This window comes from Falco biarmicus, chromosome 17 (genome assembly GCF_023638135.1).
Source record: "Falco biarmicus isolate bFalBia1 chromosome 17, bFalBia1.pri, whole genome shotgun sequence".
Lineage (NCBI taxonomy): Eukaryota > Metazoa > Chordata > Aves > Falconiformes > Falconidae > Falco > Falco biarmicus.
In genome coordinates this window covers 802,694-822,452 of record NC_079304.1, presented here as the reverse complement: position 1 = coordinate 822,452, position 19,759 = coordinate 802,694, and the positions used below count along the sequence as shown (strand labels likewise).

Here is a 19,759-nt window from a genome sequence, read left to right as displayed (position 1 = left end):
ATTAATGAAGTTGGAGATTCGGTGCATTCATCAGATGATGACGACTTGACGGACTTGTGAAATGGCCTGATAATGGCCACAAGCATCACATGTTTTTGTCTAAGGTGGCAGTCTCGGGGTCTGGAAGGAGAGCATCACAGGGTTTTGTCCAAGGTGAAAAGTACAGCTGAGGTTTTGGAAAGCAGGATGTCACCTTTTTTGATGTGTTCAAATGAAAACTCCTCAACTGTGATAACCCGGTATGTGAATTTAAGATAAAGTGTGCCACTTTGAGTGACAGAAGAGTTCAGATGTTGAGGATTTGATAGTGCCTGTTGTGCCTGAACAAGAAAGCAAGTATCAAATACCCCACCTCTCTGACAGGACTTCATGGAGATCACCGCTTGCACCCAGCCATCGCTGCCTTTGTGTCACCGAACTCGGGGATGCCTTGTAAAACATGCTCTGTCTTCACCAGTGAAGAGCTCAGATTTGTAAAAGCAGCTTGTGACAAGTACAGGAGACTGGAGAAACGGGAGCATGTTTCCGTGCTACAAGACTCTTGCTGGAATGGATTTGGCTTCAAATTGTACAAGGACAACAATTAAAGAATTTGGAGACGCCTTGTTTTTTCCATCAACATAATTTTAGCTTATTTGGCCTTAAGGAGGTTAAAATGTAGCTGCTGCAGGAATTCAAAGTTGCTGTTCTATTTTATTCTATTTTTAGGTTAATTACCTTTATATGTTCAGGTTTACATTTCAGTGTACCGCTTCAAGATAAGATGCATTGCTTTCTCAGATCATAGCAAGAGAAAGACCAGGCAGTTGAGAATACCCTCCTGTTTTGAAGGTACACTGCTGCCTGGGTGTCTCGGCAGTAATTGTGTTTTCAGCACATTTGGATCGGCTCAGTTGGAGCCTGGTGAGATGTGGAGGAAAACAGCAAACCGTGAGCGTGCGTTCAAAGGTAGTTGTAAAGTGCTGTGTTTTCTGGGGCTTAAAAATAGCGGGCTGTTGTGCCTCTGATTTTTTTGTTGGTTTTGAAGAGCATGTACAGTTAATTTAAAGGACTGGATGTCCATGAAGGTAATAAGGTGGGTTTGTTTCTTTACACAGGTGTGCTTTCTGGGCTCTTTTGGAGATGGAGTGGGGTGTGGCGTGGTGCTGGTCTCCCCCCACGCAGAGTCTTTGCACCTCCCCGCATGTGTGGGTGGCAGGTGCTCCCTGTTTGGAAAGGAACAAACAGCAATTTTTTCCCCTCTTTCTGTGTCTCTTATGAGTTCCACTCTTAGATGGAATAAGAGGTGAATGAAGATGAAGGACTCCTGCAGGAATTCTGTGCAGTGGCAGACCTGGCTGAAATCCAGTCACCAAAACCCCTTAAAAACGGGGTTGTTTTGCACGTTGTCTCTGCAGCCCCAGGTTCAACTTGTTCCAGGCCAGCCGAGATGAGTTCGCTGTGTTCCCTTGGAGCTTCTGATCTGCTGTGTGCAGCCCGTCCCGTGGGGAAGGCTGTGCTCTGGCCAGAGCTGCTGAGTCAAGAGAAATGTGGATGGGAAGGGTGGGATGGGAGTTAGGAGGAGCCTCTTGCTGGAAGGATTTGCAGCTCTCACACGGTTTTCCTGTGTCGGGCTTAGGGCGTAAGAGACGCTGCTGTCCCACTGCGAGGCTGTTTAGGACCCTCAGTCTCTTCCTGATGTACCTTAAAGTGTGTCAGCCGCCTTCCTGGCCCATTAGTCCCCTGGCAGGGGGGCTGCTGACTATTACGGGACTGTGAGACATCTGGGATCTGGCTCTGAGACCTCTATGATTGACTTTTCATTAATACCATAATTAGTGATAAAAATGGGAGTTAAAAGGCAGCAGCTTGCCCATAAATACTAGAAGGAGCCTTCCTTTTTTCTTTGTTTTGGAGAATGCTGGTGAAAAGCAAGTATTGTGTGGCTTCGGAATAATTCAGAAGCGCTGTTCCTTTCCCTTTCCTGAAAGGGAGCTGGAAATCTGGTGCTGCCCTTCTAATATCTTTCTGTTATTCAGAAGTGTATAAATAATGGAGACTTAGCGGCAAAGCAGCAAGCACAATGCCTCCGTAGGCAGATGCTGTCCTGTGGGCTGGGAGCTGGGAGAGGATGCAGGCGCACGCGGCAGGTTTGGGCAGCGCAGCTTCTGTACGATGGCACGAAACCCAAATCTGTGACTGTCGCAGGGAAGGCTGTGTTAAGCGTTGCCTCTGCTTTAGAGTCACCAGTGGAAGGACATGCTTCTAAACCGATACTCACAGTATGTAGAACTAATCACTGCACCTTCCTGAGGCATGGAGCAGCTCTTCGTCCTCTTCCCTCAAATTGAAGGCAGAAGTCCTCGGTGGCTGTTTCTGTTCGTGATGGCCATGCTTCCCCATCTCTCTCTCTCGCTGAGCAAATGGAAAGTCCACGTGCTTTCTGGAGTGTCAGAGGGAAGCGATTTCCTTGGTTCCAGCCTTGCATTCAGTCCCAGTTTCTCCCTTTTTCGTGTCCACTGTCTCCTACACCTGATGTCTGGAGATGACTGACCTGTGTGCTGAGGCATGCCTGAGGATGGTTCTAGAAGCAGTGGTGAAATGTGATGGGTTGCTTTTGGAGAGGGATCTTACAAGAGTAGAGGAAAAGCGCAGCAGTGTTTAACTGAGTTTAGGCTTCCAGCCTCTCATCCGCTAAACATCCTTCTGGGATGTCAGAAGACTCTAGAAAACTGTCGTCATGTTTATTTTAGAAGCCAGCTACTTCCTCATTGCTGGTCAGAGGCCATCTACAGTTGTATTTGGTTTAGGAATTTCTGAAATAAACTATCCCTGAACTATGGGCTACCACTGTTTTTCTGGAAAGCCGCTGATCTGTTGTATAGAAGATTGTGTCAAGGCACAAAATCAGCCTTACGAGCGACCTCCGTGGCCACGTGCTGTGGCATCGGTCATGTAAGATTTGACTTTGTGGACTTTGAGGGAAGCCTGGTAGCTCTCTCCTCTCTCCAGATAACATGTCCAAGTTCCCTTCCAGGCTCACGTCCTTGTGACACACCGTGCAACCTCCTGAATTGTTTTCAGATGACTGATCTGCCTGTTCCTAATCTGAGCAGCCCTTTCCCTAGTTCCTTGTTTGACCAAATGCAAACTTGTTCTGGCATGTCTTTGTCCTGGATTATATTTATGGTCGATAGGTTCCACCGGCTCTGTAATCCCTTGCACATTTTAGCCTGCTTTGTTATAATACAGCTCAGAATATGCATGATTGCAATGATTTTATTTTACTTGGTGGTGTTCAGAGAGAAAGCAGTCCTGCCTTTAGAGTAAGCTTCACTTAGAGTAAAACGTAAACAGGACAACATATGTTAAGCTTGATAACACAGTGCTCTGCCACTGTGCTTTGTCCCGCTAGCTTTATAGCAATGGCTTGTTTATCAGTGTTTTTCTTTCTGTATTGAATTTTGTGAATATCACTTCTTTGAAAAAAATCTGCTCAGAGTAACAAGTTTGACTGTAGATTTTTGGCACCCGCTCAAAATTGTTTGCTTGGCTGTGGTGGTGAGTTCCACTGCATACTATGAAAGTAGTCGTTTCCTGCTCTGTGCTACAGCAGAACGTTCCCTTTGGTTTTGCTGGCGTGCGGCTTGCTGAACCTCCTCGGTGGAGGGGAAGGGGTGGGAAGTGGGACGGCAGCTGCCTTTCAGCAGTTTTGCCCGAGAGGGAGCTAACTCTGCTGCTAACGGGGCTGAAGGCATGTGATCCGGCTTCAGCCACTGTCCTTCCCCCTCTGAGTTCAGCTTAGATGTCAGGAAAATCCAGGCAGCAGGGGATTCGGTTTGGCATCGCGTCTGAAAAATGTGGTGGGAATGCGAGCCTTGCTGTGCAGTGGTTGTAGTTTCTGGGGGACGATGGATGCGCAGTTTCCCTGCTGAGACCAAAGGACCCGCAGTTAATTCCTGTTCCCTTCCCTCTCTTCCAGGGGCTGATAGTTCTTGGTGAAGCATCACCCCCTGATCCTGCAGTAGATGATGCATCCCGTCCCGTTAGTGCTGAAGTTAAGCTGGAGCCTGGGGCTGACCGGCTGGTAAGTGCCAGCAGCAGAAGTGACTGGGTCCAGATCCTTCGCGTTCGTCAGTTCTGGGTAGGGAAGGTTCATCCTTTAGGCTGCAGTGGAGAGAGGTGCTGGAGCGGTGTGTCTGGCCTGGGACTGGCCTCCTGCAGAAGCATCTCTCTGTGGGACTTCACGTGGGAATTGCTGACCTGCTGGTCTGCTCAGCTCGTCCCCTCCCAGATTATTTGGGGGTTAATAAACGATGGGATTTAAACACCTTTGTTAGAACAGAGTTCCTCAGGGTGCCTTTGTAATATGCATTAGCATTTTGTGAAGCTTAAAAATCCTAACTAATCCTTTCCCTCTAGCAAAAAAGTACCTCGAACCGAGAGCAGCACAATTAGCAAAGGCTTCTGAAGATGTGGCTATTAATATCTGCCTGAGTGTTACCCCTTGGAAAGGGAACTAATGATTTCAGTGAGATGCACTGGAAACTATGTGGAGTGCCAGGTATTTATTATTTAATGCAGAAATGTAGGCCACAGAGTAAAGGCTTGATCGTACTGTTCAGCCTGGCTGTGATTACTTTTGATCCTGTGGGACACATCGACGTACTAAAATGGAGGATTTTGAAGTTGTGGTTTAGTACTAAGAGAAGGGTAGTCCCTGCGTGGCTCAAACTCCTCTTGCCAAGCTGCAGCACTCCTGCTTTTCTGTCCTAATGCCGCGTTTGGGGAGAAACGGAGCTTCACCACGGTGGGAATCTGGAGTTTCGTAGGCCAATATTCAATGTACTTGTTAAAGATAAAAAAATTAACTAGAAGTGACCGTAAAATTGTACTTCAAGTGTATTCTCCTATTGTTGGCAAGACTTTGTCAGAGTTTTTCTGATACTCAATGTTAATATGAAATACCGTGCATTTCTCTAGTAACACCAGACCGCAAAGGGGTTATTAACGAGTGATTGTAATAAAATGTCTCCTTGCTTGACACTGGCTTTCAGATGTGTGTTTGGAATTTAAGTCCTTAATTAGCAGACTAGCTGAGCCCAAAACTCTGCTGTGTGATTTAGTACAATGAACAGGTTTTGCTCACGACTGAAATAGTAGATGGTGCTTCAGCTGAAAACAGAGCCACGCTGGAAGAGCGATGGGAGGCTGGAGAGCCAGGATGACAGGGGCTGCCACAGATCGTGATTGAATCACAAGCATTACGCAGTGTCTGGTTTTGAACAGTGATGTCCGTCTGTCGTGTGCCCCCCCCCCCCCCCCCCCTTTCATGCTTTAACCCGAAAAGCGCTTGCAGAATAATGAGCGAGTGCACTGCCAACATGCTCCGATTCGCTTCAGAAATGGCATGCTCCTGCGCTGATGAATTGGCTATTTGGGAGCTAATCTGTAAATGGCAGGCTGATAACGGAGATAAATCATCAAATTTAACAGTGATAGGAAGAATATTTTCTTCCCTATCTGTTTAAATCAGGATGTTTATGTGACGTGCGTGTATTTTCAACTTGGGAATCTGCAGGTGGATGGATTGTGTCCCACCTGACTTTGTCCCTACATGTGAAAGATATTTTCCATATACTTACAAAACCATCACATTGTCCTTTTTTGGATTGTCTTAGACATCATCTCCGTATGGAACAGTAAATGTCTGTGCACCAGAAGTCTACAGCAGAGAAAACGCTTGCTTGGCCGGTGCTGTCTGGTTGTGCTACTCACAGCCATCTCGCTGTTGCTGTGTTTACTCATTTCCTGCACTGTGCCTTTGCTCGTCCCTTTCACTGGGCTACGAGCTCTTCAGACAGAGACTTTTTATTACTGCAGTGCTCACGCGATGGAGATCTGACCTCTCTTGCAGGTCTTGGAGGTAAACAGTGAGACAAACAGTAGATACTGAGAGCAGTAGAGAACAATATTTTCAGTGTGAAGCAGGCTGCGGGTTCGTACTTGGCACCTTCTTGTGGCTGCTCCTGCAGCCGTGCTTGCCATCTTGGAGGGTAGCTCCTCCTGAAAAGGACTTTTTATTTCCCTTCCGCACGTGGCTGCTGGTGGACGCGCGCATTGCTCCATGCAGCCACGTTCTCCGCAGCAGTGCTGGAGGTGTCAGGCACCAGAAACGCTGCCTCCAGGCACCCAGCCTCCAAGCCCCGCTGCTGGAGGGTATGTTCTTAATTAGGCTTGCTCGTAAGGGTGGGGTGTTGAGTCAGAGCCTTGATCTGCTCCAGGCCAGAGTTTAGCCCAGAGACCATTCCTGTTGCGTCAGGACGCTTACTGGAAGGGGATTTCTTGGGCCTCTCCTGGAGAGGTGCTTATCATTTTGGCACTCTTTGGGCTGCTTACAGTTAGGCTTTTTGGTTTGGTTTTTTGGTGTTTTTTTCTTTTTTTCCTGGCTTCTCCCCCACAAAGTGGCAGATTAAGTCAGGGGAGGGATCCATCCTGTCTCTTCCCCAGCTCCTCTGTGGGTCTCATCTGCTCATGGGTATCTCCTTTGGCCGGCGTGAATGCAGGATACGTGTCCTCCGGCATCGGCTTGATATGTGGGATGTAGCTGATAATCCCTGGGAGGAACTAATCCTGTCATCAGTGGAGGGAAGGGTTGAGAGAAGACCTTGGAATGTCTGTTGGGAGCTGGAAGCTCAGTGTGTGAATAAATACTTTCGCCTGAAGATGGGAATAACACAAAGCCCTGCAGCAATAACTCGGCCGTTGCTAGTCGTTCATTGCTGTGTTGCTAGTCTGGCGAGGGGTGTGCATTTCACGTTTTTAATAGTAAATGAGAAAAGAGATTGATGGAGTGGCTTGGTAAGGCTTTTGTCTGCAGTAGGGGTTTGTAATCTAATAATAGGTGAAGGTCTGAACCTGTCTGGTTTTGTTTGGAGATTTTTGGGAGTACGGGAGATGTTCCTGCTGTTGGGTCATGACTGCCTGCCAGCACACAGCTTCGTCACTGCCGTGGGAGCCCCTGGGGAAGCTGCAGGCTCCTGGGCTCATATGCAACAAGCAGGTGTGCTAAAGCCGAATCTTTGACACGCTCCAAGAGTTGTAGGGATCCTGAAGACCTGGACTTCGAGTCCACAGGCATACCCAAAACACAGAAGAGCTCAGTCTGGAGCATCAGTATGATCCTGGTGTGATGGGGGATGCTCTGGACCCCAGCCTGGCTGCACAGCCAGCCCTGGGGGAAGGCATGGCACTGGGAGGTGCATCCAGGAGGAGCCGGTGCAGGAGCTCTGCCTCTGCTCTGAATGCCAGAGACGCCAGCTCTCGCAGTCCTGCTCATCCCCGCCGTTGCTCACATCGGAGCCTTGTTAGGGTGCACCCGTCTTCGGTGCGATAAGGTGAGGCTGGGCTGCCTCTGATAAATAGACTTTGGACTGATGCTTTCCAGCTCCTCCGCAGGAAGCAAAGAGGGGTCGCCCTCTTCCTATCTCGAACCACCGAGCCAGAGACCTCTCTTGGAGAAGAAGTTCCTCCCTTAAGACCCTTTCTGGAGAAGAAAATAAATACCCTATTTCAAAAGAGCTTATGAGTCATGTGTACCCGCCCTCCTGAACCTTGGGTGCCTCCGGCAGAGGTGTCATGTGAAGGCTCAGCCTTGCCAAGCCGCTGGAAGCCGGAGGGAAACGTTCGGCTCCTGCACTGACCTCACCTCGCCAGGCTGCCGGGCTGCCGCGTTGTGCTTGCCTGACACTGCGGGCACCACCTGATCGTGCCCCTCCGTCTGCATGCCCGCGCCGAGTGTTGGAGCCCAGCCTGTGAGCCTGATCCTGGCTTTGCTCCCCCCTGGAAGAAACGGTTTTTTTAGCAGAAGTGTAGAAAACCCAGCGAAGTTCCTCAAACAGGCAACAGGCAGAAGTTGTGTTGTTAGAAATTGCTCTTTCCTGGGTGAGTCAGGTCTCTACTGTTCTGGAAACTGTTAGTCCTGCACCCCGTAGCCTGGTTTTAGTTGTTCGTTGAGATGGGGGAGTGATTGCAGGGAAGATGTTAATCAATGCAATAGCGATGCTTTTGAGATGAGCAGGGGTCTGGCTGGCCGGTCATCTACGTCGATCAGTCAGACCTTTTATTTTGTATTTTTTACTAGCACTTGAACTGCACCACTGCTCTTGCGTGTGCGAAGGGGGAAACCCAGCTCGAGAGACATTGGCAGTGAGCGTAGGAAGTACTGCACGAAGGAAGAAATGAAGTTTAACCCTGGGGAGGAGGAGGAGTGTGTCTGAAAAAAAAAAAAAAGGGGGGGGTGTGAGGATGAGACTGGAGGCGATGGGTGCCAGGGGTGTGAACCCCCTGGACCGCACCAGCACCTGGGTGCTGGGGTGGGGAGCAGGAATGTCACTGGCAGGAGGTGCAGAGCCCCGGTGTGTCCTTGGAGGCTGCGGTGACACCCCCCCGCTGAGCCCCCTTGCAGTGGGAGATGTGCAGCGTCCCGTGCTGCAGCTGTGCAGTAGCTGCCGCTCTTGGGGAGGCGGGGGGGTTTGTGTTTCAGACCTGCGGCAGGAGGGAGCTCTGTGTCCTCACTGCTTCCCTCTGCCAAAAAGTGTGTTCAGCTTTGCGTTTATCAGACAGTTTTAGCTTCATAGAATTGCCCCGCTTACATCCGTAAAGCACAGCTTGTGTGCATACTGTTTAAAAATACTTCTTAAAGTGCTTTTTGGACCATGTTTGCACAGGTATTTAGTTAAGATGCAAATTCAGTTGTGCAAGTCTGTTCTCCTCTCCCCCTCCTCCCATTTTCCCCCGAAGTGCTTAGCCAAGAGCTTGCGGCCGCGTGGCTTAGAGCACAACATCAAACTTCAGAAGCTGCCTGTGAGGTTTACAGGTGGTTATGAACTTGTTTGCACTATTGAGGCAAAACACTAAAATCTCCTTAAAGACCTCAGCCTTTCATGCTCCTTAGCGGTTGCCTGAGGGGGATTGGAGTCCTTTGGTTCTCGCAGTGAAAGTGCTGTCGTGTATCCATCCTCTTGCCCGAGCTGCTCCCTGAGAAGCCCTTGCGCCTCTGGTCTCCTGTTCACACAGTAACTTCTGAACCCTTGTTTTGAAGTCCTGTCTGGAAACCGCTGGCTGCAGTGCAGAATCCTCAACTAGAAGTTGGGAATAAGAAAGCTGTGGCTGTTGAAGAAGCTTTTTTTATTAATTTATGATCTTTCTCATCCTTCCTTAGAGTGTTTCTGGATCCCAGCCACTGGAGAACTTGGGTATTTCTGCCGCAAATACTCCTGAATCCCATCCTGCCAAGCCCTGTGGAGCACCAAGACCCGTCAATGGAGTTATTAACACGTAAGCTGCTTGCATGTTATGGGGAGAGTTTGACACTTGTCATCTTGACAAAGTCCCATTGCAAACCAGCCTGTAATATGGTGGGTGGTAGTAACTGAGTTGTAACAGTATAAATGGTCTTTTTAGAAAAAAGTATGGTAGTAGATCATATTTGGAAACATTTTGGAGGAGATGGCTTGCTTGAGGTTTTCTGCTGCATTGTTTTTCTGAAAATGGTATTAAACTGAGCTGTGTTTACATGAACAGGCCCTGCAGGCAGCCTTGCAATGAGCATGTTCAAAACTGTTTCTTCATGGGTATTTTTAATGCACTTGCAAATTGTATGATTCAAAGGTCCTAGTAGCCCGATTGCAATTATTTTGCAGAAGTATCTGTAACGGCTTGGCCTGCTTTTTTGGAGACACTGAGGAACCTAAACCCCATTTTGGGGAGTGAGACTTTCTAAATTCTTTGTTTCTCTGGCTGTTTCTGTTGAGAAAGTCTTTAAGTGAGTAAATGAAAACAAGCGAAAGAAATTCCCCTGTGCTACACAGGATGATTTCAGGGTTGAACCACTTGAAAACCTTTGAACACGTGAGGCTTTGAAGTTCTGATAGTGGCTGGAGAAGCACTACCAGCACCGTTGCACTTGCTTAGTACCTTGAGGAGGGAGGGACGCTGCACCAGGGCAGTGTGAGCAAGCTTAGAAAGCCCTGATCAACTCGCTCATTGCAAAGCTGAAAGACTGCAGGCTGTAACAGAGCCCTTTATATGCCTGTAGCCTTTGAACTCCAGAGCCTTAGACCACAGGGCTTTAATGTTTTGCATTTTTAGAAATGAAACACTTGTAAAATATACATGAAAAGGTTCCGTAGATGAGGCGCTGTGCTGGTATTTGGTAGGTGGTGTGGTGTATTGATGGGCAGGGTTACTGCGTGTGGACAGGGAAGTCCTTTGTACCTAAATCAGAAAGGTTAATGTTAACACTGCACCTTCCTGGTGTCACTGCTGAGAGTTGTTAGAGCTGTAGTTCTCAAATATTAATCAGAATCAAGTTTACATGGAGGTTAAATATTTTTTCTAGAAAATTAAATGTTCTCTTTCTTGTGCTCTCTGACATTTAGTCTCCTGAGAGCCTGCTGTCTTAAGATGCCCTGAACTGATATTCTGGGGGAAGCTGAATTCTGGGCGTAAAGTTGTTCAGGTTGAAGAGTGGCTTTTGGTCTTGTTCTGTGTCTGGCTTAAAATGCTGGGCTTTGTTCAGAACCTCCAGAGGTTTTTGTCAAAGGCTCAGTGGTGGGAGAGTGTGGAATGTGACCAAAGTAAAAGCAAAAATTAGAGTTGGCTTAACAAAAGCTATTGCCTGGTGAAAGTGCCGTGCTTTAAACTCAGCTTAGAGCATCTGCTAAGGTGTGAACCGTGAACCTGGCCTGGTACAGCTGGGTAATGTGGGGTGGTTGAATGAATAACAGTGCCTCTGCTCTTCTCTCCTTGGGCAGTCTTCAGCCTGGCCTGGCAGAACATGCTCAGGGAGATGGCCAGGAAGCTGAGGAGCTCTTGCATAAAAAGCAACGACTGAACATGGTTTCTTCATCTTCGGATGGAACGTGTGTAGCCGCTCGCACTCGCCCAGTGCTGAGCTGTAAGAAGCGACGGCTCGTTCGACCCAGCAGCGTTATGCCCCTTTCCAAAAAGGTTAGTGCTGTTTGGTTTTTCACACCGAGAGCCTGGTGAGGGCCTGATGTGATGGTCTGGTGTGCTGCTGCTCTTCACCTGAGGAGGTCTCCCTGTTTTGGGAATGTTTGTGGTTATCAAGAAGGAAAAAATAATGGGAAGAGGAGGACAGTGAAGCTTCAAAGGCTGTTGGAGAAGTGAAGGAGAAACAAAGGAGGAAAAGCTTTGAATTTGTTGGAAGACTCATTAGCAGCTGTCACTGGGGAGGGGAGATGCTGAACTCTGATGGTGGATTTTCTTTTCTACAGCCATGCAGCCCCAGGTGAACTTCAGGCCGGGTAGCTCAGTGCGGCACAGGCTGAGCAGCCGAAAGCTGCTCTGGGAAGTACCAGAAACCTTAACTCTGAGCGCAGGAATTAACAGCCCCAGGAACTTGCTGCTACTTGCTCAAAGCAAAACGGCAGCTGTCTGACCAGCCGTGTGTGGGGTGTCTTGCAAAAGGGCTGCCAAGGTGATGGTGTTCGCTTCCGCTGCTCGAGTTTGGAAGTTGCTGAATGCCATGACTGTTCCTGGTTTTGTTTTCTTATTTATTTTATTTTCCACTCCTCTCCCTTATGCAAAATTCAATTCAGTGAAAATACAGTTGATTGCCTGCCTGAGGAAAGGCCGTGCTTCATTCTTCTTAATTTCTCTTAGGAATGCCATAAACTGGCAGTTGGAGGATAGATAGTTAGAAATTTAGGGAATAAGGACTTTTTTTGTGCATGCAGCTCTTACGACTGCAGAAACACAGATGGCAAAAATCCACTTACCTTTGAGTCAGAGTGTTTCAAATAAAAATTTACCACAAGGGTTCAGGGGTTTTCACTCTGCGGGTGCTGGAGTTTTAAAGAGAAGCTCAAAAAGAAACCTTTTTCTGAGCAAAATAAGATTCTCCCTCAACTGAGTTAGCTTTAAATGATTACTCATTTGCACTTTTATCTGGGGTATTTCTGGTAGAGCTCTGCAGTGACCACTTGCAAGATCTTCAGTGATTTGGAAGTTTATGAACTATCTCGTAGGTGATGCTGACTCGTGCACTTGGTGTTTGAAAAAGTGGCTGTTAATTCAGCGTTAGATTTTGGCTGTAGTCATCAAAGGCATTTGGTAATCGGAGATGGTTCAGAGGAGCAGTTCCAAAGGATGGAAGATGTGCCGGATAGCAGAGGGATTTCTGTGGACTCCTCCAGTTACTCAAGAGAAAACTAAGTGATGGCTAGGTCACGGTCCAGAAATACCGTGTCTACTTGACCGCACTCTCCTGCCTGGCACAGAGTGGTTGTCGATTGCTGCAACCAGAAGTTACAACCGGGAGAATTCACCATTTCCATAAAGGTCATCCATAACTGTGCCTAGTGCTTTACAAAATCTGAATACAACATCACCTGTGATTTTTAAGTTAGGAGATGTCCTGTAGGAAAAAAAAAGCAGCTTAAAGGTTGAGTGCATCTGTAGCCTGCATTGGGCTGGAAAACAGGACTGGTCTGGTGAAACAGGACGGGAGGGGATCTCCTGCAGTCACCCACAGCATCCCCATGCCCCACAGCAGGCTGCTTTATTCTCACACCGTGCCAGACGATTTGTCTAAACCTCCTTAGGCAAGCTATTTGAGTGCTTAGCTTGTCTTGTTTTTCAGACAGCAAAACCAAACAAACCAAATTTTCTAATTTTCTAATACAAGCTGCCTTGGCTGCCCTTTAAAGTCATGACCGGTAGTCCAAGTCCTGGTGGAAACTGGTCAGCTCCCCTCATGGCTTCAGAAGCTCTCCCTGTAGTGTGATAGTTGATGTGGTAATTCCTAATGGGGTCACCTCTGCACTACACACAGCGTGGGTCCTTCTGCTTTTGCACACACAGTTCTTGAAATCCATGCCCAAAGGTGGGTGCAGCCCTCCAGGCACCGCAGTGCCGAGCAGAGGGGCAGCATTACCTCCTGCGTCCTGCACAGCCATCCTGGTACAAACCCCTGTGGGTGTTAATTCTCAGCGATGGTACGACACTGCTGATTCATGCTCCTTTTCTGATCCATAACAGCCACCAGATCCTCTGGGCAGAACTGCTGCTCGGTTACCTCTTCCTCCTCTTCACTAGGCGCTGAAGTGTCTGCTTGTTGCATTTGCCCTTGGTGAATTATATTTGATGTATTTTAGATCGTTTCTCTTAATTTGTAACCATGAATGGGTTTCCAGCTTTTCCCTTCAAGGTGCTTGCAGCCCTTCCCAGTTCTAGTGTTAAGGCTTGAGTGTATTATCTCTTTGATCATTCAGGTCATTAACGGAAATTATTTGAATGATACTAGACTCAGAACAGGCTTCTGCAGGATCCAGTTTGATGGATCCTTCCATTTTGATGGGGAATCGTAGGTTGCTGTCTCTGTATGGGTTTTATATCTGGTTGTGCATCTGCCTTGCAGTGGTTTCATGTAAATTAAGTCGATGTAATAGAAGTCTATAATATGAATTAAAAGTCTGCCCTGGTTTAGGAAATAAGGTTGAAAACCACCCTTTTTCACTCAGTGAAGATGTTCCTGTAAGTGTCAGCTCTTGGCACATAGTGATGGGTCTCTGACCCCTCTAAACTCAAAAAGGCTTTTTCCACTCCCCCCCCCCCCCCCCCCCCCCCCCCGACAACTGGATTGTGCTGCCTCATGGATTTTATAAATGAGGTTTCAAGCTATATAAAATTAAACACTTTCAGTCAAATTTAGTAGATGTTTAAACTGTCTGTGCTGCTGAGTAGTAGTTTTCAGTTCCGTTTGTGCAAAATGAAAGCATCCTTTTATACGTCCAGACTAAATGAACAGGTTTTATACAAAGTATTTAAAAAAAACAAAAACAAAAAACACCACCACAAAAAACCAACAGCCTTCAGGATGTTTTCATGAGCTGTCAAGGGGGAACGTGTGAAGGGAACCCTTGGACACGTTGACATCTGATGTTGTTGACACTGTTCTCTGTCCCCTTTCCAGGTCCATCGTAATAGCCTGGTGCGATGTAGTTGTGATGTGAACCCTTTGTGTGCTTTGTGTGGCACCCGAAGCTTAACGACTCTGGAAATCCAGTATGATGCCCCTTTGCTGGAGCGCCTCTCCCAGCTGGACTCATGTATTCATCCTGTCCTCTCATTCCCAGATGGTAAGCGCAGCACCCACAAAGCTGTCAGGGGTCCTGAGATGGGTCACAAGGGGTGCTGGGGGTGCTCTGGAGCCCACTCATCCATCCTGGGCTTCCAGAGGGAGGGCACATCTGCTTGGGTACCACCAAGCTTGTCCACCTGCAAGGTTTTTCAGGAGCAGAGCATTTTCTGGAGCAGGAGGGTCTGGGAGAGCATTCCAGCCCAAGTCTGCTCCGCTGCGAGCGTGTTACGGGAACTGAGCTGGAGCCTCGCGCGGGGTGGGGATGCCGGGGAGTCCGAGCTGCAACCTGGCTCTTAGGCGGGTGTCTGTGTTGCTGCAAGCCACTTGAGAAATACGTGTTTCCACGGAGTTTATTCATCTCTATGAAATTATTTGCAGATTGATTTAAGTCACAGGAAATTTTTTTGACCTTGTAAGGAATTGGAAATGATCTCTGTGGTTCAGAGGGTGCAGTAAGAAGGGATGTTGCCATCAAGACACTCGTTTCCCTGTGTTACAGTATCAAGGTTAATCATTATTAAGAGGAATAACTAACCAGCCCTGACTGTGGGGTATTCACAGATTTCATGTGTAGGGACCTTTCCCAAGGGAAAAGAAGGAATTTCCAGAGTCTTTAGCTTCCTGAGCTGCCAAATTAAATACAAGCCTGTTCTCTGACTAAAAAATAATTGGCTTGCATGATTGGTGTCCCACTCGCATCTTTTTTCCTCTGATCACGAAATATAGGACCACACATTATAGGAACTGGTGTCAGGAGAGGTGGGCAGTAAAGAGGTGATGGCAGTTCCTTTCCTTGGTAGGAGTGCATGGCTGTTTGAGGTATAAAACGCCACTGGTAATGCTGGGAGGAAGGTGTGGGTCCCTGCTTCTTGTGGGGGTGTAAAGTGCTTGGTCCAGGTTAAGACGCTAGGCTAATGAGTGTTTGGGTTTAAATTCCAGCTTTACAAGAACTTTGTGTGACAGTAGGAAATGAATGGAGTGTCTGGGAACAATTAATCTGGCATCTTTCACTAGTGCTATATTTAAAACAGACTAAAATAGTAAATTGGTGCTATTTTTATAAACTAAATCCCTGCCCCCCAAAGACCCAATCTGTTAAGGAATGCTGGAGGAACTTTACTCGCTGAACTCCTGAAGCAGAAATTTATTTCCTGGTTTCACAGCACTTGTAATCCCCTCTCTGTAGTGTTAAATCTGATGTCCTAGAAGTGGTAGGAAAACCTGTTGTGTTCTATTGCAGCATGGCCACCAGGCAAATTATCTCATCCCGTGCTCACTTCCCATTTTCCGAGGGTCAGCTGTAGCCAGCTCACGTGGTAAAAGACCCGTTCTGGCTGCATGAGATTACACCATACAGATTTGAAACAAAGTTTTTAAAGCCTAAAACACCTGTAGAGAAATACCAATTCCTGCCGCCCTCCCTCAGATTAACTTCGATTATTCACTGATGCTTAACGTTGTTTTGCCGGGGTTGCTTTTTGGGGATTGGGGTACTTTTCTATCCAAAGATGAAGCCAGGTGGCCTGTTCAGGTAGGGAAATGGCTCTGCCCGGCGCTGTTAGTCTGCATCGAGGGGGCTCCTTGCCTGTATTCATCCAGGCTGTTGCTGCCCCTCCGTGATTATTTTGGGGGCTCACCTTGAAAGCGAACCGGCTGGGTCGACGGGCAAAGGCTCAGCTTAGAGGAGCCCGTGAGGTTGTTAGATGGAGCCTGGCCTTGGAGCTGGGAGCATGTGCTGACTTCTACTTGGAGCCTGACTCTCCGGGGCTCCTCCGGTGCCAGCAGCCGGGAATCTCCGGTGCAGTTTGCCAAGGGCAAAATTGCCAGGCTCCGCAGGAGGAAAAAGATCATTTATTCTTCTGGCAAGCGGGGCGCAGGCGCTGCGGCTTTTAACCCATTGCACTTGTGCTTCGTAAGCGCTTTGTCCCCTTCCTTTCAGGGCTTTTTTTCTGGTTCATCTGATTTCTCGCCGGGAATTTTCGGATGATGTAATAACCTTGGTGGGGAGGATGGAGCCAGGGCGCTCGGGCTCAGTGTGGTTGCCATCTGCTGGCCCCCGGGAGGCCTGCACTGCTCGCCCGAGGAGCAGGGGGAGGAGGGGGAGGAAGAGGAGGAGGAGGAGGTGTAGAGACTAGAGACGGTGTCACTTGCTGCACAGACTCTGGCGCAACCAGTGCTGACAGCGGCAAACCACCAAGCAACTAATTTTCTGCTGACAGCGTTTTGTCTTGAGTTTTTCCCTTCCGTTCGACCTGTCTCCTCCTTTCGCAGATGTGTGGGATGCTGGGATGGAGTGGATTCTGAGGAGAAAGCAAAAGATTAGCAAAGAGGCGAGGCTGTTTTCCCGAAGTCGGACCGCGTCAGCACAGTGGGGCTGCAGCCTCGCTGGCAGCATCCTTGAAGGAATGGCTTGGCCCCTCTGCTCTTTGGGACGGGGCTCCACAATCCAGTAGTGGTGGCCAAAGAGCTGCCATCGCACTGTGGTAGCTCTTCCTTAGCAAATGGACAGAGCTTCAGCCATGAAGAAACCTGGCATGCAGCTGTCCTGGCTTTTTTCTGAAAGTCAAGTTCCCCCTGTGCGTAAGAGCCGGCTCCAGCCCGTGCTCTGCCAGCTCTCTCCATCCTCTCTCCCTGCCTGGGTCTGCTGGGGCTTTCCAGGCCCTGGAATTGGTGGGGAAATATGGGGGACAGGTTCAGCTGTTGAGATTACCAACAGGGCTTGAATCTCTGCCATTTGCCCTCCGAGATCATCTAGGTGCAGTTTGTAAATCCCATGGCAGCTCAGAGTTGCCTCCAGGTCCCCGCTGCAGGCGCGGGGTGAGGAGCTTCATCCCTTGCACCCGGCCTGGGAAGGCTCATCTCTGCTGAGGGTTGCTTCAGAGTCCCTGAGAAAATGTCATGTGAGCCTGAGAGGTGTGTGGGAGGGGGATGTTTGTGCTACTGGTGCTTGCCTGGGAGCTTTTAACTCCTAGTTGTGGCAGCGTGAGTTGGTGTGGGGCTGTGTGTCCTGCCAGCGATGCTCTGCGGGTCTGCAGTGGGGTATCGTGCACGTACAGGTGTAGCTGGAGAACATAAATTAACATCTCAGTAGTTAACCCTAAAGGTTTTAATGCTTTTCCACACTAGGATTTTGGCCCTCAGGCATATAAAAGAGAGCTGGGTCTTGGAGGAGACTTAGGCAGGCGTGTTTGGTGATCAGATCTGAAGTTTGAAGCTGTGAGTATGAAAGGAAGTCTTATTTGTGGGACTCCTGAGGCTGGAGTAGCGTACTACTCCAGTTTATGTTTTTTATAGTCTGCCTTAGCCTATCTGCACAAGAAATACACCGAATAATCTCATTAGTGTTCTGTCTTTCAGCTAAGGTCAGGAGTGCACGTCTGTATGGGATTTGGGAGAAACAAAGCTTGAGGAATATGAGCAAAAGTAGCGTCTGCCGAGTTCCACAGCAGCACAGCGTACTTGCGCTCGCTGCGAGACCACAGGACTAAACAGGGACAAGTACTCTGGATTACCCTGATCTGTGGGATGCACAGAAACTTCAGGCTCAAAATGCATCAGTTACCCAGATAATTACCGGTGGGTTTGCCTGCTCACAGCTGGTTGCGTGGCCGGCCGCTGCCTGCAGATCTCCCAGTGCTCCCTGAGCCGCCGGAGCGTGCTCGCTTACCCAGCTCGCCTTAGATGATCGAGGTGCTGCGTCAGGCAGATTAACGTCATACAGTATTTGGCTGGCTTTTGGCTTGACCTGGAATTGAGGATTTAAGCTGAATTTCTGTCTTCCACCTGGCACCTCTGTAGATTTGATGTGCTGAGATATTTCAGATTCTTGGAAGTCAGATCTGAGATAGCAGAATTGAGCACAGCAGTACATGAGATACCTTCGGTGGTAAAGACGCGTGGGTTTTCTGACAAAGGCTTCATCCTCCTGCTGGGATGTACTTGGGCCGTAGGAATCCTGTAGGAATGTCCTTCTCTCAAAGAGCTTCAGATAAGAAATGCTGGGTCCGAACATTGCAGGTCCTCCCTGAACGTGAGGAAGGCGTAGGCGTGCCTGGGTTTTACGATGCCTGTATGTTTGTCAAGGGCTGTTATCACTGTGGGACTGGGAGAGGATTATGGTACCGCAGCTTTCTGGTGCGTAATTTAGGTAATTTGAATGCTGTGGTTTGTATCCCCTCTGCAGATGTGCCGACGAGCCTGCACTTCCAGAGCATGTTGAAATCTCAGTGGCAGAACAAACCCTACGAGAAAATTAAAGCTCCCAAAAAGCTCTCGCTCAAGCACAGAGCTCCCATGCCTACCAGCAGCCTGTCTGACCCTGCTCGCAAGGACCGCCACAAGCTGGTGAATTCCTTCTTCACCGCAGCCAGTAAGTGTCCTCCCCGCCTCTGCTGCGTGCAGGATCGGTGCCCAGTTTTGTACCCGACAGCTGTGCAGTCGGGGTGGTGAGAGGAGGAGGAGGAAACCCTTCAAACTGAGCTCTCAGGGCTGAGGCTGTGGTGTCGTAGGCCAGGGCTGAAGGTGTGTGCAGGTTGCGAAGTCCAGGCTGGTCTGGGTTCGTAGGGTCCTCTCCTTGGTCAGCCCGAGGCAGTGCTCACGCTGGCACGGGCAGTGCTACAGCTCGTTGCGCTCTGAGCGTGCCTGCAGCGCCCTGATGGGGGGAGCCCGACCTGCCTGGACTTACGGAGCTGGTCAGCTCTGCCCGAGGCTCCTGCGCCAACAGAAAGAGGTGAAAACAGGCGTTTCATAGCTCTTTCTCTGTTCCCCTCCTCAGAGCGCTCACATCAAAAAATCCAACCAGACAAGGCACACAGGCCACCTTTAGACGATTTTACGGCCGTGTCCAAGGCCGAGAGAGCGCCAGAGCGCTCACTTGTCCAGCCTCCTGCCTGTGACAAAAAGCGATTGCGAGACTGCTCGTCTGAGAGGAGTGAAGGTAGGCTCCCACGGCCAGGTGTCTCGGGGGGAGCTTGGGCTTTGCTGCACACCCAGCCTCTCTCCCCCTTCAGCCTCGGAGAAGGGGGAACGCACTGCTTCTGGGCCTTGTCGCCACTGCAGCAATGCCTCGTCTGCTCTAATTGCTTCTCTCCCCAGGGCCTCTCAGGCTGGCAGCCGCCATCAGAAGGTGCTTCTCTTTCATGCAAAGTGCTCCTCAGCACGGGCCGTTTCTGGTGCACATGGTCCTTCTCTATCCGCTACCACCCGCCCCTCTGGGTTTTTTTGCTAATGTTATTCTTCATTTTCTTCCACCTTTCCTGTGTAGTGTTGAAGCACCACACGGACGTTGGTGGCCCGAGCTACTTGTCAGCAGCTGTGACCCCCACACCTCACAGCCCTATAGCGCGGCAACTGTCCACCTCCTCCGAAGGCTCCGCTCCCGCCAGCACGAGCTCACAGGGCACGTCCAGCGCAGCCGTAAGTACCTGGTGCCTTTCGGGAGAGGTTCCTGAGCTGAGCTCCATCGCAGGGTCTCAGCTTTTGAGCGGTTCAGGCTTCTTAGGGTTGAGAGTGCTTAGTATTCCTCTTCCCTTGCTGGACCCGTTGGTTCAGCTGTTGGTAGGGTTGCTGGCCCTCTTTCCTCTGACCTTGGGTCTGCTGCGGTTCCTGGATTGA

At 49.2% G+C, this 19,759-nt stretch overlaps 1 protein-coding gene across 6 annotated transcripts in view; it reads left to right on the top strand.

Annotated features, from left to right (window-relative positions):
- KANSL1 (KAT8 regulatory NSL complex subunit 1) overlaps positions 1-19,759 on the top strand; it is a 100,867-nt gene that overhangs the window by 71,181 nt on the left and 9,927 nt on the right. For 4 of the 6 annotated variants that reach the window (XM_056362698.1, XM_056362695.1, XM_056362692.1 and 1 more), the window contains exons 4-10: positions 3,962-4,066; positions 9,203-9,318; positions 10,797-10,992; positions 13,979-14,144; positions 18,330-18,515; positions 18,921-19,082; positions 19,410-19,561. In XM_056362698.1, coding sequence (XP_056218673.1) covers positions 3,962-4,066; positions 9,203-9,318; positions 10,797-10,992; positions 13,979-14,144; positions 18,330-18,515; positions 18,921-19,082; positions 19,410-19,561 — 1,083 coding nt within the window. The remainder of the gene's footprint in view (positions 1-3,961; positions 4,067-9,202; positions 9,319-10,796; positions 10,993-13,978; positions 14,145-18,329; positions 18,516-18,920; positions 19,083-19,409; positions 19,562-19,759) is intronic. The other 2 variants (XM_056362697.1, XM_056362696.1) reach the window with 2 other exon arrangements.